General features: G+C 40.4%; 1 protein-coding gene and 1 pseudogene across 1 annotated transcript; one reads left to right on the top strand and one right to left on the bottom strand.

Moving 5' to 3' along the window:
• Positions 1-361: 361 nt before the first annotated feature.
• LOC135521638 (acyl-protein thioesterase 1-like) lies at positions 362-5346 on the bottom strand (annotated as a pseudogene).
• Positions 5319-23533, top strand: LOC135522565 (large ribosomal subunit protein uL15m-like). Its single transcript, XM_064948947.1, has 5 exons — positions 5319-5497; positions 15576-15733; positions 15980-16145; positions 16466-16589; positions 19948-23533. Exons 1-5 carry the CDS (start codon positions 5393-5395, stop codon positions 20283-20285), a joined length of 891 nt encoding a protein of 296 aa, XP_064805019.1. The 5' UTR covers positions 5319-5392; the 3' UTR covers positions 20286-23533.
• Positions 23534-24454: the final 921 nt, after the last annotated feature.

Here is a 24454-nt window from a genome sequence, read left to right as displayed (position 1 = left end):
ATAAAGCACAATAATTCATATGTTGTCGTCTTCTTTTACTATTGCATTATATCAGGGTTTTATTTCCCCATAGCAAATCAACATATTAAGATTCATATTTTCAAATCGATTACAATCAAAAAAATACTCCCTGGAAGAGATGGCTTTTCAATAGGAAATAGCTACACCGACAACAGCACTGCCAACTGGCAAACAGATTCAAACATTAAAAGATTCCACCAGGCTCCAGCAGAGAATACAATTGTTTGAAGTTATGGTGTCCCTCTCCTTGGCTTGTCTCTAGCTAGCCCTCAGGCCTGTCCCTGACTATGTCTCTGTCAGTCTGAGTTAGCAGCAGGTTATATTGAGTGAGATATGTGGTTCATACAGTCTATGGAGCATCACAGGAGTCACCTTCAAGGAGCTCTAACGGCAGTGGGTGTGTAGGTCTAACCCTTAGATTGGAGGAAGCTGCTTGTCAATAAACTGCTTGATATCCATAATTTCCTGTTGGACGCAAGAGAGACAAGTATTACAACACAAAATATAATACATTAATTTCATGTCAACTCTATTATGCATGTTTAAAGACTTCAAAAAGTGCCAATCTTCTAAGTTGAACCATAATTACAGAATTCACACAGCTGCTGTACAAACCATACTAACCTCAGGGCAGGCACTGTGAGGCATTCTGGGATAGGTATTATAGGTGATGTTGGATAGGTTACAGAGGGTTTTCCTTTTCTCCACTGTGAGACATCCAAAATGACGGGCACCAGAGTGTCCGCCTCGCCATGGTACTGCAGGACATGCATCTCCTTGTTCGCAGAGTTGGCCGACGCCTGAGAAAAGACAACATTAGGGTTATATATCAAATCAGCTACGACTTGTGACGTCTCTAGAACGATTTTGTCCATGTCTGGATATTGACTTTGACCATTGTTGATTTGTGTGGTTTGGTAAAAGTAACAAGCTAATAGACTGTTTACATTCCAAAACAATAGAATGGATCTTATGTATAACCTAAGTGCACCACAGAACACTTCTAATGCAGGGTAGCCTATACTTGAGGGAGGGTGTATTGTAGCGGGAGCCAGCAGCTGAGAGCAACCACTCCCTCCAGTTTCTGTTGGCTTGTGAGAGAAGTGTAGAGACAACACTCCATCCTGTATACACCAAAGCACACAAACAATTAATATCGCTATGTCTTTCCACTGAGTTTAGTACATTTGAGCGTTGTTTTACAGGTTTTTATTGTCACAGGGACTAGTCTACCTGAGAAAACCCACCAAGAGCAATTCTGTGGGATGTTATTCCAATCTTCACTTCTTGATCAATCAGCGTTTTAGCTGAGAAGACAGGCAGCACTCAATGAAATCAAACAGAATCAAGCTCAGGTTCATACAGTTTAAAACATGATTTTTTTACCTTTATTTTACTAGGCAAGTCAATTAAGAACAAATTCTTATTTTCAATGACAGCCTAGGAACAGTGGGTTAACTGCCTGTTCAGGGGCAGAACAACAGATTTGTGCCTTGTCGGCTCGGGGATTCGAACTTGCAACCTTTCGGTTAGTAGTCCAACGCTCAACCACTAGGCTACCCTGCCGCCCATTACCATACTGTATGCCCTAGTGCAGCTACATCCAAACCATGTAGACTCACTTTTCTCTGAAACATGTTTAATACCAGCTTCGTCTTCCTCTGCATCTGTTTGCAACCCGATGATGTCAAACCTATAACATAGAGGGGAGTGATTAACCCAAATCGGCTACTGTTCTTGGATATTGCCTTCCTTTTTATAAAATTAAATAAACTTGACTTTTTACCAGGAGGGCATGTTCATGCCCACGTTTAATGTAACAGGCTTGAATGGACTGAAACGTTTAAATTAAATAAAACAGTTTCACTGTCATTAATAAATGCATATACAGTTGAAGTCGGAAGTTTACATACACCTTAGCCAAATACATTTAAACTCAGTTTTTCACAATTCCTGACATTTAATCCAAGCAAAAATTGTCTGTCTAAGATCAGTTAAGATCACGACTTTACTTTAAGAATGTGAAATGTCAGAGTAATAGTAGAGAGAATGATTTATTTCAGCTTTATTTCTTTCATTACATTCCCAGTCGGTCAGAAGCTTACATACACTCAATTAGTATTTGGTAGCAATGCCTTTAAATTGTTTCACTTGGGTCAAACGTTTTCGGGTAGTCTTCCACAAGCTTCCCACAATAAGTTGGGTGAATTTTGGCCCATTCCTCCTGACAGAGCTGGTGTAACGGAGTCAGGTTTGTAGGCCTCTTTGCTCGCACACGCTTTTTCAGTTATGCCCACAAATTTTCTACAGGATTGAGGTCAGGGCTTTGTGATTACCACTCCAATACCTTGACTTTGTTGTTCTTAAGCCATTTTACCACAACTTTGGAAGTATGCTTGGGGTCATTGTCCATTTGGAAGACCCATTTGCGACCTAGCTTTAACTTCCTGGCTGATTTCTTGAGATGTTGCTTCAATATATCCACATAATTTCCCTTCCTCATGAAACCATCAATTTTCAGAATTGCACCAGTCCCACTTGCAGCAAAGCACAACCAAAAACATGATGCTGCCACCCCGTGCTTCATGGTTGGGATGGTGTCCTTCGGCTTGCTAGCCTCCCCCTTTTCCTCCAAATGTAACGATGGTTATTATGGCCAAACAGTTCTCTTTTTGTTTAATCTGTCACGACTTCCGCCGAAGTCGGTTCCTCTCCTTGTTTGGGTGGCGCTCGGCGGTCGACATTGCCAGCCTTCTTGCCATCGCCGATCCACTTTTCATTTTCCATTGGTTTTGTCTTTGTTTCCAACACACCTGGTTTTCATTTCCCAATTACTGGTCATGTATTTAACCCTCTGTTTCCCCCATGTCTTTGTGTGTGATTGTTTATTGTTCATGTCGCTACGTTTCCGGATGGTTTTGTGGCAACCGTTATTGTTCGCACATTGGTACTGTTAATTGTGCTATTTTCTTGAGTAAAGTGCGTTGTTCACTCATCTCTCCTGCGCCTGACTTCATGCAGCAGCTACGCCCACCGTCTGACATCATCAGACCAGAGGACATTTCTCCAAAAAGTATGATCTTTGTCCCCATGTGCAGTTGCAAACCATAGTCTGTTTTTTTATGGCGGTTTTGGATCAGTGGCTTCTTCCTTGCTGAACGGCCTTTCAGGTTATGTCGATATAGGACTCGTTTTACTGTGGATATAGATACAATTGTACCTGTTTCCTCCAGCATCTTCAATAGGTCCTTTTCTGTTGTTCTGGGATTGATTTGCTCTTTTCGCACCAAAGTACGTTCATCTCTAGGAGACAGAACATATCTCCTTCCTGAGCGGTATGAAGACTGCGTTGTCCTATGGTGTTTATACTTGCGTAATATTGTTTGTACAGATGAACGTGGTACATTCAGGCATTTGGAAATTGCTCCCAAGGATGAAGCAGACTTGTGGAGGTCTAAAAAAATATATAGAATTCTGAGGTCTTGGCTGATTTCTTTTGATTTTCCCATGATGTCAAGCAAAGAGGCACTGAGTTTGAAGGTAGGCCTTGAAATACAACCACAGGTACACCTCCAATTGACTCAAATTATGTCAATTAGCCTATCAGAAGCTTCTAAAGCCATGACATCCTTTTCTGGAATTTTCCAAGCTGTTTGAAGGCACAGTCAACTTAGTGTATGTAACCCACTGGAATTGTGATACAGTGAATTGTAAGTGAAATAATGTGTCTGTAAACAATTGTTGGAAAAATTACTTGTCATGCACAAAGTAGATGTCCTAACTGACTTGCCAAAACTATAGTTTGTTTACAAGAAATTTGTGGAGTGGTTGAAAAACAAGTTTTAATGACTACAACCTAAGTGTATGTACACTTCCATTTTCAACTGTATTAACAAAATGTAATCAATAATCACTATCATCAACAATCTCCAAATACAGGAGCTGTGCTTGTCCACAGAGGTACTCACGAGTGAGGACACATGTATTTCACATGTGGTGTCTGGATCCCAGCAAAGGCCTCTGCCCAGCCATTGCTATGAACAAAAGCAAAAGATATCTTATGAGCTGAAGACTACAGTAAATGGTAATAATATGACCGATAACTCTTGAGTCAATGGTGAGTGGTAGGAGTAAATTGAGGGATGAAATGAATGAGCTGTACTGCACATACCCAGTGTCACCCAGGCTATGAAGAAATATCACCTGCAATGCAAAAGAGATACATAAATGCACAATGTGGTTAGCTTTATTGACAACACTTTAATGTTAATGGCTTGTCGGTCTCGGTTTGGGGTGTTCAACCCTCCACCTGCAAGCTACAGTGCAGGCTTTTGTTACAGCCCTACACTAAAACAACTGGTACTAGCAGCCCACTAGGGGGGCATTTACTGTGAATACAGATGTATGTGAGACAATATTGTGAGAGCTATTGTCTGCAACAACATGCATGTTGCCTTCAATGCTCGCTGCCAAACATCCCTCAGTCACCGCTGCAGTAGCTTTCCGAGCGGCAGGTACAATAGCAGTCACTGTGTGGGACTGTGGGTCAATTAACCTTGTCGGGGTGGGCGCCCTGATTTTAGTTTGTCAGCTAGGCAGGCTACTGCCTGGGAAGGTCTCCCACTCAGAAGTACGAGATGGGGAGGGGGGTGTGGGTAGGTTGACCTCAGGTCTCCCCACTGGAAGCCCAAGGTAGGGAGAGCGGGGGAATCTATGAAATAGTGCACCTCTTACTTTGTACAGTACTGCACACCACCAAGGTGAATTGGTTTAGTCTTGACTCTTGGTCAGTGTTGGGGTATGTGTAATGTATTGATGCTCAAGTGCCTAATCAACACAAATTTGTTTCTATTTGTCTTTGTTACTTTTTTATATGTATGAGTCTTATTTTATATATATTTGTATATTTATATAGTTTTAAATGTTATAATTTTTTTGTGTTCCAAATGTCTGAAAAAAATTAGTTAGTGGGGGGGGGGGGTTCGCCCGAGGGGGCCGAACAAGCTTGAACCGCCACTGCATACAACGTACGTAGCTGGCGTTCAACAACATAATTGACGATGTGTGCTTGGATGGGAAGAAAGCGTTCAATTTGTATCGCCCTTGGCCCTATGATTTGCGATACAGTTTGTTTACGTAGTCGCGGGCATCAGTTTGGCAGAGAGCGAGCGCAGTACACATTCATTAACTGGTAAACACAATTGATAGGACAATATTATAATCCAATCAAGCTGTAGGAAATCTAGATGTTCCAAAAATCAGTGAAACAATGGTACTTCCGCTTCCGGCATGTGGATTGTGTCACGTCACGTGAGCCACATCCATGGTTCCTGATTTTGTCCTTGAGTAGCACTGGCATGTGGAGAGGACAATGTCTTTTACCAAAAAAACTGGTGGGAAGGCATTAGATATTTTGCAGAATTTGCCTCGTATTACATTAGCAAACTTGCGACCGGAACCGGGGACGAAGAAAGCTGTAAGTATGCGTTTATTAGCTAGCCCAAATGTTTCTGAAAAGCTAGCTATCATGGCTAGAATAGCCAGAGAGGAAGAGGAAAAGAGGGCCCAACTCGGCGTAAAATCTGTCCCTCCAACAGATGGCGTTTTTTCGCCCACAAAGCAAGGAGTTATTGCTGTCGAATTTGGTCAACAACAAAATATAATGGCTTATTTGCTACGTTAGGTTTATTTGATCAAATAGATGTTTCCTAATGCTTGAGTTGTTACGAGTGTACTGGTATAAATAGGAGATGTGACATCCCTGCAACTTTGAGAAAAAACCCTTTAAATCGGAGTTGTCTCGAGATGGCTAAGCATGTTCATTTCAAAGCATTTTTATTTTTAAATCCTCTTATTATTATTACATTTCAAATTACAATACAGTAACCACAAAAACATAGGATATCAGTACACGTATGTTTTCTCTGAAGAAACATAAAATAACATTAAAGTAAAAAAAAAAAATCACATGAATTGAGTTTTAAAAGTTAAAGTGCCTAAAATAAGGTCACGGGTTACAAATCTATGATAGAGTTGTAAGAATACAGTGTTTTTTTTGTTATTGACTAATGCTAGAGATTATATTGGATTTGAAGTAGAAATATATTGCATTTGGGGTCAGATTTAAAATATTTGTGTTTGTGTGTGTGTATATAAAATTTACCAGAGAGAATTAAGAAATTAATGGCCAATTCAGAAGTTTGGTTTTCATTTCGAATACATTTGTCTTATTAATAAAAAAACATGTAAATCCTTAACTCTTAAAGACTTAAAATAACTTCACAGAGTCACACTCATAAAAAAATGTGTATAATAGTTTCCCCTTCTTTATCACAGAAAAGTCATATGTCCTCTAAGTCAGTGGTTCTCAACTGGTTTTGCTTGGGGACGCAAATTGGACAATGACAATTGAGTCGCGACCCAATATTATGGACTGTTGATGATTACATTTTGTAATGTTGTATTGCAGCTGCCTTCTTGGGCAGGCTTTACTTGCAAAATAGACTGTCTCACGGTGTACTATTATGGTATTAAAGTCATTCAAATATTTTTCTAAATCACTTAAATGGAACCTTTATTTAACAAGGCAAGTCAGTTAAGAACAAATTCTTATTTAAAATGACGGCCAAACCTGGACGACGCTGAGCCAATTGTGCACCGCCCTATTGGACACAATCACGGCCGGATGTGATGCAGCCTGGATTAACTGAGAGAACATGTATTATCAGTTCAAGAGAATAAGCCATCTAATTAGGCGACCAGTTCACCTGTGGGGTGTAATAAATGATCAGACTCAGAACATGACATTAAAACCAGTCCAATAATGTTAATGAACAGCAACACATACCAGTGTTTAAAATAGAAAAAACAACAATCATTAGGAATTCGTAATCATCAATTACCATGTGAATAGTTTCACGACCTTAAAGTTTTTTTTAAAGGTGTACGTTTTTAACCAGTTCAATAAAATGTAATATAAATGTCAGAATTAATGAACAATAAAAATTAACATAGTGAGCAATAACTCATTAACCTATTTATTTATTGTGTGTGTGGCCTATCAGTGGGAAAGCTAGTGGTTTCTTCAGATTGGTAAGTTTATTGAAGTCTGGAGTGATGGTTGACAGGTCAACTCCGAGGTCGTGCTGGCTGTCCAGTCTGTTTCTGCTTTTAGTTTTCAGCACGGCCATAGCAGAGAAGCCACTTTCACACAGATAGGCAGTTGATTCACTACAGGCGAAAGCAGGATACTCTGCACCAGAACTGTGGCTGTGTCTGCGATCAAATGACAGCAAATTGTTTTTCTCATTTTGTCTGCCATAGTTGAAGTGTACCTATGATGAAAATTACAGGCCTCTCTCATCTTTTTAAGTGGGAGAACTTGCACAATTGGTGGCTGACTAAATACTTTTTTGCCCCACTGTATGTCCTCAAACATGTGCTGGATTCTCCTTGTGGTGTCATTGGCTAGGGGTATGGTTTTAGTGCACATGTCAATGCAGCAGGTTGCTCTTAGCAATACGCTGGGCCACAAGGTATGATGTGCGAAGTGCCTTTTCTTGTACCGTGCATACGAGGTTAAATGAATCTTGTGAGGCCTCCAGATATTGACATAGTTTTTAAAAGATGTCTTATCTTTGTGGCTTGGATGGTTGGTGCCCAGATGCCTTTTCATCTCTCATTAGCTAGCTCATTGCATAGGACCCACTGCAGTCTGTCCTCATCCTGCCTCTCTTCTATACATGTTATGTAAAACGATATTTGATGAAGTCGGGGAGGTATTTTCTCCTCTTGACACCTCTTGACGGACCGGGTTGTTTGCCCTGTTGACATTGGAAGCAGCAGTAAATTAAGAGGGAGCTGCACATTTGAAAAACTTGTCCATGATTTTACTCAGACAGCTATAGCTACATGAGTTAAATGACAGCCAACTATCCACTTGTGCAATGCCTTCAGAACACGTCTGCATAGTTAGCTATCAATCAAGCGAGCTGTCAGGAGAATATCTGTATTATCTGATTGGACTTGTCACATTTAAAACAAAACCATGTTGCAGAATGACATTTTTATTGGATCAGTGTGTCAAATCAAATGTTTATTGGTCACATACACAAATTTAGCAGATGCTATTGCGGGTGTAGCGAAATGTGTGTGGGGGGGGCGAGAACGTTATTGTATTGGGTCAGTGAGTGTAGCGCGAAAACCATCCGAGTCTGAACGTAGCTAGCCATTTCACCACTGTGGACGCACTGCTTGTGTTAAGTCAGCAACAATAAGTGGTGCAGCGGTATCATTTCAAAGTAAAAGTTTTGTTGCGGCGGTTACCTTTCAAAATATATATTTTTTTAAATGTTTTTAATTGTTTATTCTTGCACATTCCCGCGACCCCTTAACTTCGGTCACCCCCCCCCCCCCCCAGTTGAGAATCACAAGTCCATGAATTTAGACAAGTTATTGCAAAGGTATATTTTGTGCAAGTGAATTTATTTTACTTAATTTGTTATACAACATTTGTGAAGGAGAAACCAAGCTTTCTTCCATTTTAATTTGAGTAACAAATGCATTCCAGAAGAATTTCCCTCTTGGAGAGATCTTGTTCTTGGAGTTTCTACATTTACTACATTTCTTATCCAACAGGGGGCAACCTTCTAACATACAGTACATTTGACCTTTTCCACATTTTGTTACCTTACAGCCTTATTCTAAATGGATTACATTGATGAGGGGGAAAAACAATCTACAAACAATACCCCATAATGATAAAACAAAACAGGTTTTTTGACATTTTTGCAAATGTATTAAAAAAATTAAAACTGAAATCACATTTACGTAAGTATTCAGATCCTTTACTCAGTACTTTGTTGAAGAACCTTTGGCAGTCAAGTCTACTTGGGTATGACACTACAAGCTTGGCACACCTGTATTTGGGGAGATTCTCCCATTCTTCTCTGTAGATCCTCTCAAGCTCTGTCAGTTTGGATTGGGACCGTCGCTGCACAGCTATTTTCAGGTCTCCAGAGATGTTCGATCTTGTTCAAGTCCGGCCTCTGGCAGGGCCACTCAAGGATATTTGGAGGCTTGTCCCGAAGCCACTCCTGTGTTGTCTTGGCCATGTGCTTAGGGTCGTTGTCCTGCTGGAAGGTGAACATTTGCCCCAGTCTGAGGTCCTGAGTGCTCTGAAGCAGGTTTTGATCAAGGATCTCTCTGTACTTTGCTCTGTTAATTTTTCCCTCGAACCTGACTAGTCTCCCAGTCCCTGCCGCTAAAAAACATCCCCACAGCATGATGCTGCCACCACCATGCTTCACCGTAGGGATGGTGCCAGATTTCCTCCAGACGTGACACTTGGCATTCAGGTCAAAGAGTTCCTTCTTGGTTTCATCAGACCAGAGAATCTTGTCTGGCAAACTCTTAAGTGCGCTGTTGTGCTTTTTTACTGAGGAGTGGCTTTCGTCTGGACACTACCATAAAGGTCTGATTGTTGGAGTGCTGCAGAGATGTTTGGCCTTCTGGAATGTTCTCCCATCTCCACAGAACTCTGGAGCTCTGTCAGATTGACTGGGTTCTTGGTGGTTTCAAACTTCTCCCATTAAAGAATGATTGAGGCCACTGTGTTCTTAGGGACCTTCAATCCTGCAGAAATGTTTTGGTACCCTTCCCCATATCTGTGCCTCGACACAATCCTGTCTCGGAGCTCTACGGACAATTCCTTCAAACCTCATGGCTTGGTTTTTGCTCTTACATGACTTAACCGTGGGACCTTACATATACAGGTGTGTGCCTTTTCCATGTAATGTCCAATCAATTGAATTTACCACAGGTGGACTCCAATGAAGTTGTAGAAACATCTCAATGATGATCATTGGAAACAGGATGCACCTGAGCTCAATTGAGTCTCATAGCAAAAGGTCTGAATACTTATGTAAATAAGGTATTTCAGTTTTTTTTTTTTTTATAGATTTGCAAAAATGTCTAAACTTGTTTTGTGTTTGTCATTATGGAGTATTGTGTGTAGATTGATTCAATAATTCCCCCCCCCGCAATCTTAGAATAAGGCTGTAACATAACAATATTTGGGAAAAGGGAAGGGGTCTGAATGCACTGTAAGCTGTGCACCTATCGTGACATGTTCCCCGAAACACAAATTATATTTCGTTAATTAAGTCCTGAAGGTATTGCTTTACATATAGAATAATTTTTTTTATGTATTTGGAAGTTGCATGTTTCTAAGAACTTTCTATAAGAGAGAATAATTCATTTTTATTAAATAAATCAAGAACAAATACTTGTTTTTAACAACAGTATCTTTGTTCTACAAAAGTGCTTTGTGTGGGGAGAAGTTGTGGACAACTTATTTTCCAGGCTAAAATGTATTTTTCATGAAATTTGGAGAGTTTGATGGGTAGTTTTGCTGGAGAATAGTTGCATTTCCACAAATGTAAGACCACCCAATTTCATAAAAATATAACAGGGAATGAAGTACCATATAGATTCAGAGCTAAGCATACATTTTTCAAATTCAGTTTACTTTAAAGATATTGTTGATATCAATCAAATCTAGGTACTTCAAGCCCACCATCAGCTCTTTGGTTTGATATTACAGACTTCTTAAGTTTGCATTTTTTATTTTTCCATATAAAGTCTAGGAAAGTTTTGTTGATATCCTTGCTGGTTTGATCCAATAAAAATAGGGATTGAGCATGGTAGACAAAATGTGACAGGACCCTCCAACTTTTGTCAATAAAAACCTTCCAATAATCGAGACGTCACGTAAGGACCAGTTATTAAAGATGGATTTTGTATTCTTTAATCTCTGAGAGAAATTGAGATGTTGACGGACAATGTTTTTTTTGCCATGTGCAGCCTTAAATATTTCACATTATCTTTCACTGGAATATACTCAACAGATTGATTATTTGAGTTATGTATGGATAATATTTCGCTTTTATTTAACTTAAGTTCCAGACCAGAAGCAGAAGAGAATGATTTGATAATATTAAGTGCAATAATAACTTGATCCTTGTCTTTTAGTAATAGCTGTATCGTCTAGATATGTATAGAACTATTCATATCTTTATAAAATACACTGCTCAAAAAAATAAAGGGAACACTTAAACGACACCATGTAACTCCAAGTCAATCACACTTCTGTGAAATCAAACTGTCCACTTAGGAAGCAACACTGATTGACAAATCTCACATGCTGTTGTGCAAATTGAATAGACAACAGGTGGAAATTATAGGCAATTAGCAAGCCACCCCCAATAAAGGAGTGGTTCTGCAGGTGGTGACCAGACCACTTCTCAGTTCCTATGCTTCCTGGCTGATGTTTTGGTCACTTTTGAATGCTGGCGGTGCTTTCACTCTAGTGGTAGCATGAGACGGAGTCTACAACCCACACAGGTGGCTCAGGTAGTGCAGCTCATCCAGAATGGCACATCAACGCGAGCTGTGGCAAGAAGGTTTGCTGTGTCTGTCAGCGTAGTGTCCAGAGCATGGAGGCGCTACCAGGAGACAGGTCAGTACATCAGGAGACGTGGAGGAGGGCAACAACCCAGCAGCAGGACCGCTACCTCTATCTTTGTGCAAGGAGGAGCACTGTTAGAGCCCTGCAAAAACCTCCAGCAGGCCACAAATGTGCGTGTGTCTGCTCAAACGGTCAGAAACAGACTCCATGAGGGTGGTATGAGGGCCCAACGTCCACAGGTGGGGGTTGTGCTTATAGCCCAACACCGTGCAGGACGTTTGGCATTTGCCAGAGAACACCAAGATTGGTAAATTCGCCACTGGAGCCCTGTGCTCTTCACAGGTGAAAGCAGGTTCACACTGAGCACATGTGACAGACGTGACAGTCTGGAGACGCCGTGGAGAACGTTCTGCTGCCTGCAACATCCTCCAGCATGACCGGTTTGGGTCAGTCATGGTGTGGGGTGGCATTTCTTTGGGGGGCCGCACAGCCCTCCATGTGCTCGCCAGATGTAGCCTGACTGCCATTAGGTACCGAGATGAGATCCTCAGACCCCTTGTGAGACCACATGCTGGTGCGGTTGGCCCTGGGTTACTCCGAATGCAAGACGATGCTAGACCTCATGTGGCTGGAGTGTCAGCAGTTCCTGCAAGAGGAAGGCATTGATGCTATGGACTGACCCACCCGTTCCCCAGACCTGAATCCAATTGAGCACATCTGAGACCTCATGTCTCGCTCCATCCACCAACGCCACGTTGCACCACAGACTGTCCAGGAGTTGGCGAATGCTTTAGTCCAGGTCTGGGAGGAGATCCCTCAGGAGACCATCCGCCACCTCATCAGGAGCATGCCCAGGCATTGTATGGAGGTCATACAGGCACGTGGAAGGCACACACACTACTGAGCCTCATTTTGACTTGTTTTAAGGACATTACATCAAAGTTGGATCAGCCTATAGTGTGGTTTTCCACTTTAATTTTGAGTGTGACTCCAAATCCAGACCTCCATGGGTTTCTAAATTTGATTTCCATTGATAATTTTTGTGGGATTTTGTTGTCAGCACATTCAACGATGTAAAGAAAAAAGTTTTTAATAAGAATATTTCATTCATTCAGATCGAGGATGTGTTATTTTAGTGTTCCCTTTATTTTTTTGAACAGTGTATATTAATAACGGAGATAAAGCTAGTTCCGAAACCAATAGTGTACAATGAATGTATTAGGAATTTGTGTTAAATTGTATCAAATGCTTACAAAAGTCGAGGAAAAGAATAATAGCTTCTGATTCAATTGAATCGGCGTAATCAATCAAGTCTAAAACTAACCTTATGTTACAGCTGATGTGGTGACCTTTCATGAAACCAGTTTGGGTTTCATTAACAAGGTGTTTAAAAAAAAAAAAAGTCTTATTAGCATATGCCAAAGTTATCCATTTATAATCTGTATTTAATAATGTAATAGGTCTCCAATTATCTATGAAAATGGGATCTTTATCAGGTTTTGGTATTAAGGAAATAAGCCCTTGTTTCCTGGTACTTATCATCTCACCCTTTAGCTAGGCATTCTTGGAACATGTTGAATACTGGTCCCTCAATGTTCCCAAAAGTGTTAATAGAATTCCACAGAAAGATTGTCTGTTCCAGGTGCTTTGCCCTTCTTCATAGATTTAAGAGCATCTCTAATCTTTGCTCTAGATCTAATAAAGGGCCCTTTAGCTAAATCCATGTACATTTGATCTAGTTCTATTCCAGAGATGTGAACACATACACTGTATTCAAATCTCATTCTTCCTCTGCTGAAAGGGTATCCTTTTCTAAAAGAACATTCAATTTATTCATAAGCTCATCTTCTTTCAAAAATGTTTGCTTCTTTAGTTCCTTACTGTGTGTAATGGCGATAGATCTTACTTTGAATTTAAATATTTCCCACTTCCATGCTTTGATTTTAAATCATTTGAATTAAACGAGTCTATGATCAAGTTCTTTGTGTTCTTGTTGAAGACCGGATCATTTAGGAGTGAATTATTACGTTTCCAGTGTCCTCGAATGCCACTGGATTTTTCAGAACATTCTAACGTCAATAAAATAATTGTATGATCAGTCAAAGGAGCATGTTTATGACTTACTACTTGTACATACTGTACAAGTGGGGGATAAATGAGAAACAGATCAATTCTGGATCTGACCATCATTGACCTATTACACCAGGTGTATTTGTTTAAGTTCGTTTTAAAGAAACACCATGTATCAACCACAGTCAGTTTACTGCAACACGAGGTGAAGATGTCACTTTTCTGAGATCTCAGAGCTATTCTAGGTGGAAATCTATCTAAAGAGTTGTCAGGTGTTTCATTAAAGTCTCCAGATATTATAAGCCATGCATTTGTATACTTGTTTTGCAGCTCAGTAAGCCTATCAGCAAGATCCAAAAAATAGTCTTATTTGTGGTGTGAGAATTATTAAATTGCATATAATAAAACAAGCATTATCTTGTACCCATGTCCCATCTTTGGACACACCAAACTCTGAAATATCACCTCTAAACTTATGAAGAAACGTCATAGTACCAGCTGAGTGGATAGACCCATGACTATAATAAACAGTATGTCTCCATTGTATTTTCCAAAAGCTAGAATCTGAATCGCAGGAGGGAGTGTCCTGGAGTAGAATTAAATCTACATTACAGTATTTACAAAATAAAAACGGTGCTTTTCTTTTAGTTATGTTTTGTAAACCCCTGGCGTTTAGAGATACAAGGAGGTCAAGTGAATGTCATGAAAGTACTGAATGTTTTTGAAAACGCTGTGCTCAGGTAGATAGCTACATTGACTTGACGTTGATTTCGTCCTATTCTTTACAAATCAAATGATAACACTAAGAGTTGGCTAAATTACCAGCTGTTGACGTCATCGAATATAAAAAAAAAATATATTACAATAATGAGATCCTCCGAAACACACCTCTGCCAAAGCCGCACTACTTCTTGACATACTGCTCGCTTAACCCGGAAGCCAGCTGCACCAATGTGTCAGAGGACAACTGGCAACCGGAGGTCAGCTTGCAGGTGCCCGGCCTGCCACAAGCAGTCACTAGAGTGCGATGGGACAAGGAAAACCTGGCCGGCCAAACCCTCCCCTAACCCGGACAATGCTGGGCCAATTGTGCGCCGCCTCATGGATCTCCCGCTCACGGCTGGCTATGACACAGCTTTCAATCGAACCTGGGGCTGCGATGCAGTGCCTTAGACCGCTGCATCTCTCAGGAGGCCCCATTATGGGGTATTGTGTGTGGATTGATGAGGGAAACAACAATTTAATACATTTTAGAATAAGGCTGTAACTTTACAAAATTTGGAAAAAGTAAAGGGCTCTGAATACTTCCCGAATGCACTGCACATTTCAATCACATTAAAATAAATGTTATGTTCATTCAAATTACTTCTGTTATACTGTTTGTACATTTTGGCTAAATATATTTCATGATGTATAACAACATGTGCACAATGATGTGCCAAATCTTAATTTAGTGCATTAATATAGGGTAAGCATTTAGAATAAGCCGCCTCAATTTTTGCAGCCATTGGTGGTAATATCACTCTAAGAACTGATCCGTCGTCAATATTGTGGAGTAATTATAATTACTAAGGAAAGGGAAGATTTGAATAGTGAAAGCTGATCCGAGAGCAGCACTGCTTTTCTTTTGATCCTATTGGTAGCAACACATGGTCTAACTACAGACTTAGCAAACGCTCTCTCCATGTGCTTGTTTGGGAAAAACACTTACATCGTTATTTAAGAAACAACTTTATATCTGGAACAATCATTGTAATGCTTAAGTTACATCACAACTGGGAAACGAGGCCCTGGTACCGCCAAATAATGGACATAAAAAATATTTGTATGCCAGATAGTGTGATATAACCAATCTAGCTAATTCATTGCATGAATTCATTGTGACAATGACAAATAATTTACTTTTGATTACTATGTAATATGTCAATTGTTACATTATGAAACTTTAATAGTGAAGAAAGAATAGCACAAACACTGATAATGTGAATCAAATTCTGTCTCATCTATCATTTTGTAGGAGAAGAAGCGAGGCAGAGGCCAACATGGAGGAAACAGAAGTGGCCGGGGTCACAAGGGGGAGAGGCAGCGAGGCAACCGACCTCGCCTGGGGTTTGAGGGGGGTCAGACTCCCTTCTATCTAGCCATCCCCAAATACGGCTACAATGAGGGCCACAGGTACATTGTTGTTCCATGTGCATGGTTGAACACGCCATGTTCTGTTGGTCATACTATCAAACGGGCATAACGTTCCAATACAGAGATGGAGTCTGAGAAGCAACAAAGTAAGGCTTAGTAGCTTTTCATACTGTATCTCTGTACTGTAATTGTTATTGCCTTGATGTCAATCCCATTTTCTATACGTTATAGCTGTTTGTTTAGGGACAGGAGATTATGCTCACAAATGTGTGCTTTTCTTCCTAGTCGGCGGGCTCAGTACCAGCCACTGACCTTGAACAGGCTGCAGTATCTGATTGACCTGGGCCGGATTGACCCCACTCAGCCCATTGACCTGACACAGCTGGTCAACGGCAGGGGAGTGACCATCCAGCCCCAGAAGAGGGACTATGGTGTTCAGCTTGTTGGCGAGGTATTGACATTGGCTACATTTACAACTATGAGCTGTCATGACTGTGTCTCCCCTTGATTTGGGGGTGAATTCATTGTTATGGAAGCTTGGGGATGAAACATGATCCCACCAAGGTAGTTGATTACTTATATTTATTTAAAGCAAGGAAGATCTGTTATTTAGTGCACATATATTTGGCCAGTAGGGGGCAGTATTTAGCTAATTAGATTGTAGTGATTATGCTAGACCAGAGGCAGTTTTTTTCCTGTTCTGTAGGTTTGTTCTGTATTGATTGAAAATCTATTTTCTCTATTCTTGCATCCAATTGTGTGTGTTATCAGGGTGCTGGTATCTTTGCAGCGAAAGTCAACATAGAAGTTCAGATGGCGTCTGAGGAGGCCATTGCTGCCATTGAGAGAAACGGAGGGATCGTCACTACAGGTTTCTATGACCCCAGAAGTCTCGGTGAGTAGTAGTGATGGTAATGTCGTAGTAGGTAACACTTTACAAGAAGTTTCCATTTGTAAAGTGTTTATAAAGGGGTTATAATTATATTATTAAGTTATTTAATCAAATGCATTAAACTATTAATAAACGGTTATATCGCACTGGTCAAAATAGTGCAATAACTGTTCAGTGTTTGCCAAATAGTGAGACAATATTTACCTCCAGTTATTAACCATTTATAAATGCATATATTGATGAACCCTTATGCAACCTTATTGTCAATAGTTGCATAGTTGAACAATAGTTATTTTCTCACTTTTGGGTGTGATGCATTGGTGCTCTGTCCCAGGAACAGACAAGCTTTGTTTTCATGTGTCTTGGCCCACGTTTGAAACCCTGATGCCCTGGACAAATTTACATCCAGGACATTATTAAATTATTACCCCTTACCAGATTATATCAACACACACTTACCACTTCTCTGTGATAGTTCAAGTATGGTGAATGCTCTGGTGTGAAATGGTAACCCTAATATCTTTGGTCTGTGTAACAGTGGAAGATATATCCTCTCACAACATGGACTGTTTTGGTCTTCATACCCACAATTAATTGACTGAACATGCTTAACTATGTGCTATCTTCTCTCATGTATGTGGTGATGAGTACCCAATACTGTCCTATAAGTATGTCTAAACTCTGAGTGAACTCTCAAATCTATAAATGATTTACCAACATGTATAACTGCTAAAAGTGTACCTTATTTTAAGTAACAGATCTATGAACATTTATAACTGCTCAAATTATACCTTATTTTAAAGTGTCAATCCACAGACCAATAACAAATTAGTCACCAATATTTATAACTGCTGAAAAGATTCCTTTAAACGTCGCTCTGCCATTTCCTGGTTGCCTAATTTCAGTTTTGTGACAAAACAAGCATTCATTGTGTAGACAATCATTGAACCATCTAGACCGCTGTAAAATATTTTTCCCATAACCCAGAATATCGTATTTTTAGCTGTGTGAAGTTGGTGTATAAAAATGAAGGTAAAAACAGGAAGCATAGAAATAGCGCGCATAGAACAGATTTACCACTTATTAGACTTGCTTTAAATGAGAATGACAGATCTAGAACCTTTTAAAGAAAGTGGAACCCTACTGACCATTTATTAATGAGCTAGGCCTACCAATATTTATATCTTCAAAAAATATACCTTAAAAGAAAGAAACCTTCTGGCCATTTATTAATGTCAAGATACAAACATTTTATAACAGTATATAACCTCCTCAAACATGCAATACATACTAAGAATAACATTTAATTTAATAGAAGGATACATTGGGGGGACTCAAATCTGTAGCCTATCTAATTCGGATAAACGGGTGGTCTTTTTCACCCCTTTTTAACATTTACAAGTCAGAATAGGAATGTATAACAGATGAACTATTTAAAATACAACACAGTCCCCTTCTGTCTTCATCTGTTTCTTTCTTGTTAAGCATTTTCCCATCCTGGAGTCTGAGACCTTATGGCAGGGATCATCAACTAGATTCAACGCAGGCAAATGTTTTTGCTGAGCGGATGGTCGGGGGGCCAGAACATAATTCCAAGTAATTTGTAAACTGCAAATTGACTGCAAGTGGCCCAAACTGATATAATGTTTGACTGAAACATAATTTCAAACCTTGCTTACATTTGTATACAATCACGTCTCTATTATGCGTGGGAATACTTGGGAACAGATTTTTTACATTAAAATCACTTGGAGCTGATTTCCTGGTGTTTAACAGTCTTATATCCAACAATGGGGGGAAAAAAATATATATATATGTGTTTTTTGTTCAGAAAACGTGGCAGTTGGGAATGTTAGGGAGAGGAATTTATGGCAACTTAGCATAGACACTAGCTAGCAACATTACTCTACTACCATGATTATCATAATCTCTACCATTTAGGCTTAGCTAATTATGTTATCCACTGCTAGCTAATAATATTAATAATAATAATAGCTGGAGTTTAACATTACTTGTCAACACATAGTTGATACTGATGAAAGGGCTTAGCTAGGTAGTTACCACATTTTTTTGCTAATACACTAGCTAACTAGCAAGTTAAGTCTTAAAACATGGGGTGTCTTTTTCTAGCTAGCTAGCCAGCAAACGTGATCTACTTATTTAGTTAGCTATATCATGCCAAAGATTATGTTGTGTTAAATCGTCTAGCAGAATGTGTATATTCCAAAATACATTTTAGGTTTTATCTACTGCTAGCTAGCAGGCAAGGTAACGTTTCCTAGCTATGTAGGCAGGACAGATGTGCTAGCAAACATTAGCTAGCTGAGCAGCATGCTAAATCATCCAGGACAACTTCTGTATTCAAAACTGAAAGAAATTGCATAGGGAATTGATCCTTTCTCCGCTGTCAACATTTGTATCTTGTGAACGTTTATTTTGCACAATCTTTTTGGTCTGGCCTTCGCACCTTTCTCATAGCCACGTCCATCATGATTCTTCACGACGTACTGTCACATGATGTCAGTGCCAACATGTTTTTCGGAAACAAGCAAACTGCCCCAGTAGTTTGATCTTGGCTTGTGATCTTGAGATGAAGCCTTCATTCCTTGAATAAATAAGTGTACCAATTGTATTTTTTTTATTTAAAGTGCGGGGGGCTGCCTTAATTGACAGTGGGCCCCTGAACTGCTTTGTTCAGGGGCAGAACGAGAGATTTTTAACTTGTCAGCTCTGGGATTCGACCATTAGGCTACCCCAAAATATATTTGCGTCATCAGGGTTTCAAACATGGGGCGAGACACATCATTGGGGTTTAGGGGAAAATATATTTTTAAGAAATAAATATATATTATATATATTGATTAAAAATATATATGGGGGTTGGAAATTATGCTGACCATTAAATTGATGGAAGCCTCAATCTATCTGCAATATTAAAGCTGATCTCTTCCCCCCCCCCCCCCCCCCCAATAAAAAATAAAAGACATATCATTGGAGTTGACCATTGGCCTGAAAACCAATCATTTCTGTTCCTGGGAAAGAGCAAGACTGCATCATACTCAAAAGTGAGAAAATAACTATTGTTTTAACTTTGCAACCGTTGAAAATAAGGTTGCATGATTATACAACGCATTTATAAATGGTTAATAGCTGGAGGTGTTTTGTTATAACCTATTTATTAATGATTTATTATGCATTTACGTAATAATAAGTCCTTTTATAACCCCTTTACAAATAGAACCCCATTGTAAAGTGTTACTCCGTAGAAACACATTAAGCCAAAACTTGAATCATCTTGCTATGACGCCACTTACATTTTACACTTGGAGAGGTAGTAACTCTGTATTTGTTCTGTCTGTAGCGGTCCTGTGTAAGCCTGTGCCGTTCTTCTTAAGTGGACAGCCCATTCCAAAGAGAATGTTGCCTGGGGAGGACATGGTCCCGTACTACACAGATGCTGCCAACCGTGGTTACCTGGCAGACCCAGAGAAGATTCAAAAAGCACGGATAGCCTTGGCCCAGAAGTATGGCTACATTTTACCGGACATTTCCAAAGACGAGTTGTTCCACATGCTCTTTATGAGGAAGGACCCCAGACAGATCTTCTTTGGCCTCTCGCCAGGCTGGGTGGTCAACATGACAGAGAAAAAGATTCTGAAACCGACTGACGACAAACTGCTCCAATATTACAATTCTTAAAAATGATTAACATAAACATGCTCAATTTATATACAAAGATGTCATGATGGGTGATTTAAAATAAACGTCTCTTAGCATAACTGGCCAACGGATTCAGCTTTTTCATCACAACTGTATTAAATGTTCATAATTTAATGCCATGGTTCTCTCATTCGTCTTAGGGGCGTTTCACCCAAAATCTGAAAATAATGTATTTCTATTGTACATCTCTGTAAGAAAGGCACCATGCTTAATGATCAATGCTTATAGTGAATGGAGGAGTAAATTGAGGTTAGGTTACGCACACTACTTGAACAAAAGGATGTGGACGACTGCTCATCGAACATCTCATTCCAAAATCATGGGCATTAATATGGAGTTGGTCCCCCCCTTTGCTACTATAACAGCCTCCTCTCTTCTGAGAAGGCTTTCCACTAGATGTTGGAACATTGCTGTGGGGACATGCTTCTATTCAGCCATGAGGATTAGTGAGGTCGGGCACTGATGTTGGGTGATTAGGCCTGGCTCGCAGTCGGCGGGCCAATTCATTCCAAAGTTATTTGATGGGGTTGACGTCAGGGCTCTGCAGGCCAGTGAAGTTGTTCCACACCGATCTTGACAAACCATTTCTTATATGGACCTCGCTTTGTGCACGGGGGCATTGTCATGTTGAAACAGGAAAGGCCCTTCCCCAAACTGTTACCACAAAGTTGGAAGCACAGTTGTCTAGAATGTCATTGTGTGCTGTAGCGTTAAGATTTCCCTTCACTGGAACTAAGGGGCCTAGGCCGAACCATGGAAAAAAGCCCAAGGCCGTTATTCCTCATCCACCAAACTTTACAGTTGACACTATGCATTTGGGCAGGCAGCATTCTCCTGGCATCTACCAAACCCAGATTTGTCCATCGGACTGCCAGATGGTGAAGCATGATTCATCACTCCAGAGAACTTGTTTCCACTGCTCCAGAGTTCAGTGGTGGTGAGCTTTACACCACTTTTGCCGACCCTTGGCATTACGCTTGTGTGCGGCTGCGCGGCCATGTAAACCCATTTCATGAAGCTCCCGACAAACAGTTAATGTGCTGATGTTGCTTCCAGAGGAAGTTTGGAACTCAGTAGTGAGTGTTGTAACCGAGGACGGACTATTTTTACATGCTTCAGCACTCGGCAGTCCCGATCTGTGAGCTTGTGTGGCCTACCACTTCTTGGCTGAGCCGTTGTTGCTCCTAGATGTTTCCACTTCACAATAACAACACTTACAGTTGACGGGCTGCTGTAGCAGGGCAGAAATTTGACAAATTGACTTGTTGGAAAGGTGGCATCCTATGACTGTGCCATGTTGAAAGTCACTGAGCTCTTCAGTTAGGCCGTTTCTTGTTGTTTCCGTACAAACTCGGGAGAGGCGAAGGTCAAGAGCCATGCATCCTCTGAAACACGACCCAGCCAAGCCGCACTGCTTCTTGACACAATGCTCTTAACCCGGAAGCCAGCCGCACCACAACGTGTCGAAGGAAACACCGTACACCTGGCGTCTGTTTCAGCGTGCATGTGCCCGGCCCGGCACAGGAGTCGCTAGAGTGCGATGAGACAAGGACATCCTTGCCGTTCAAACAATTCCATAGCCCGGACGATGCTGGGCCAATTGTGCGCCACACCATGGGTCTCCCGATCGGGGCCGGCTGCGACAGAGCCTGGACTCGAACAACGATCTCTAGTAGCACAGCTAGCACTGCGATGCAGTGCCTTAGACCACTGCACCACTCAGGAGGCATTAAGGCCATTCTACTGCCAACGTTTGTCTATGGAGATTGCATGGCTTTGTGCTCGATTTTTATGCACCTGTCAGCAATGGGTGTGGCTGAAATAGCCAAATCCACTCATTTCAAGGGGTGTCCACATATTTTTGTATGTGCAGTACCAGTCAAAAGTTTGGACACCTTCTCATTCAATGATTTTTCTTTATTTGTACTATTTTCTACATAACAGTCTTGAAGGAGTTCCCACATACACTGAGCACTTGTTGGCTGCTTTTCCTTCGCTCTGCTGTCCAACTCAGTCCAATTAAGATGGTTTGGGTTGAGGTTGGGTCATTGTGGATGCAGCACTCCACAACTCCACTGATGCAGCACTCCTTCTTGGTCGAAAAGCCCTTACACAGCCTTGAGGTGTGTTGGGTCATTGTCTTGTTGAAAAACAAATCATAGTCCCACTAAGCGCAAACCAGATGAGATGGCGTATTGCTGCAGAATGCTGTGGTAGCCATGGTGGTTAAGTGTACCTTGAATTCTAAATAAGTCATAGACAGTGTCACCAGTAAAGCACATTTCCTCCTCCATGCTTCACGGTGGGAACCACACATACAGAGATCATCCGTTCACCTACTCTGCATCTCACACAGACACGGCGGTTGGAACCAAAATCTCAAATTTGGACTCATCAGACCAAAGAACTGATTTCCACCGGTCTAATGTCAATTGCTCGTGTTTCTTGGCCCAAGCAAGACTCTTCTTATTATTGGTGTCCTTTCAGTAGTGGTTTCTTTGCAGCAATTTGACCATGAAGGCCTGATTCGCACAGCCTTCTCTGAACAGGTAATGTTGAGATGTGTTTCTTACTTGAACTCTGAAGCATTTATTTGGGCTTCAATGTCTGAGGTTGGTAACTAATGAACTTATCCTCTTCAGCAGAGGTAACTCTGGGTCTTAATTTCCTGTGGTGGTCCTCATAAAAGCCAGTTCAATCATAGCGCTTGATAGTGTTTGCGATTGCACTTGAAAAATATTCAAAGTTCTTGATATTTTCCGGATTGACTGACCTTCATGACTCCGAGTAATGATGGACTGACATTTCTCTTTGCTTATTTAAGCTCTTCTTGCCATAATATGGACTTGGTCTTTTACCAAATAGGGCTATCTTCTGTATGCCACCCATACCTTGTCACAACACAACTGATTGGCTCAAACGCATTAAGAAGGAAAGACATTCCACAAATTAACTTTTTAACAAGTCACACCTGTTAATTGAAATGCATTCCTGGTGACTACCTAATGAAGCTGATTGAGAGAATGCCAAGAGTGTGCAAAGCTGTCATCAAGGCAAAGTTTGGCTACTTTGAAGAATCTCAAATATAAAATATGGTTTGATTTTAACTTTTTTTTGTTGGTTACTACATGATTCCATATGTGTTATTTCATAGTGTTGATGTCTTCACTATTTAATCTACAATATAGAAAATAGTAACAAAAATAAAGAAAAAACATTTTAATGAGTAGCTGTGTCCATACTTTTCACTGGTACTGTATATATGGTATACACTGAAGAGGGATAGCTCACACTTTGACTAATGTATTGACTTTGATTAATGTCCGCACGGCAGTCTCAGATGAAAGTGCTGTAATGATCACATCCGCTGGCGGTGCTTTAGGTCCCCTTACTGAGAGACCAATGATCAACACGATGGAAGGAACGTAGACCCCAACAGGTGAGGGGGGAAATAAGGAAAATAAAAACTCTGAATGAAAACAGGAAACAGATGCATGCTGTGTGTTACATGTGAAAAGGCCTGCCTTAGATTGAGAAGGGGTTTTTAAATTAGTCATAGGCAGCTGTATCCTGGCCTGGACATTGGAATGATTCTACACCCCCTGTTTGGAACACAATCTGAAGCACACACTTGCCGTTTTGCCCCTGTTATGCTCTAAAGCTGACTGAAACGTAAAAGGTATTTAAAAAATGTCATGATGTTAATGTAATGCTCAAAAAACACTTCCTGGTTGTTATCTAAATGATCACCCTTTCAGACAGGAAGGGGACAAGGTATTCCACATCACATTTCTGGAATTCCACCATTAGAGTGCATCCCCAGTTCAGAAAACATGCATCTGACTAAAGGGCTTCTTTGATGCAATCGGAAATATGTGCACATGCAAAACAACATCCATATAGTTAATCATCTTTAATTTCTTCATCATTCCTAATGATTTTAATTTGAGCAGATACATTCTTTTAAACAACGCATATTTATTCTGTGTAGTCGTCTGTACATATTATTCCCAACAGATGTAAGCTTTTGAATTTACAACATACTGTCCCATTGGCATTCCAGAATAAATGGCATCAGAAAAGTCATACTCCCCGGCCTCTTCTATATGTGTTCTCCATAAATAACTTAATATTTATTTGTATTTTAT

This window comes from Oncorhynchus masou, chromosome 30 (assembly GCF_036934945.1).
Source record: "Oncorhynchus masou masou isolate Uvic2021 chromosome 30, UVic_Omas_1.1, whole genome shotgun sequence".
NCBI classification, from domain to species: Eukaryota; Metazoa; Chordata; class Actinopteri; order Salmoniformes; family Salmonidae; genus Oncorhynchus; species Oncorhynchus masou.
This window is presented reverse-complemented; position numbering and strand designations above follow the sequence as displayed.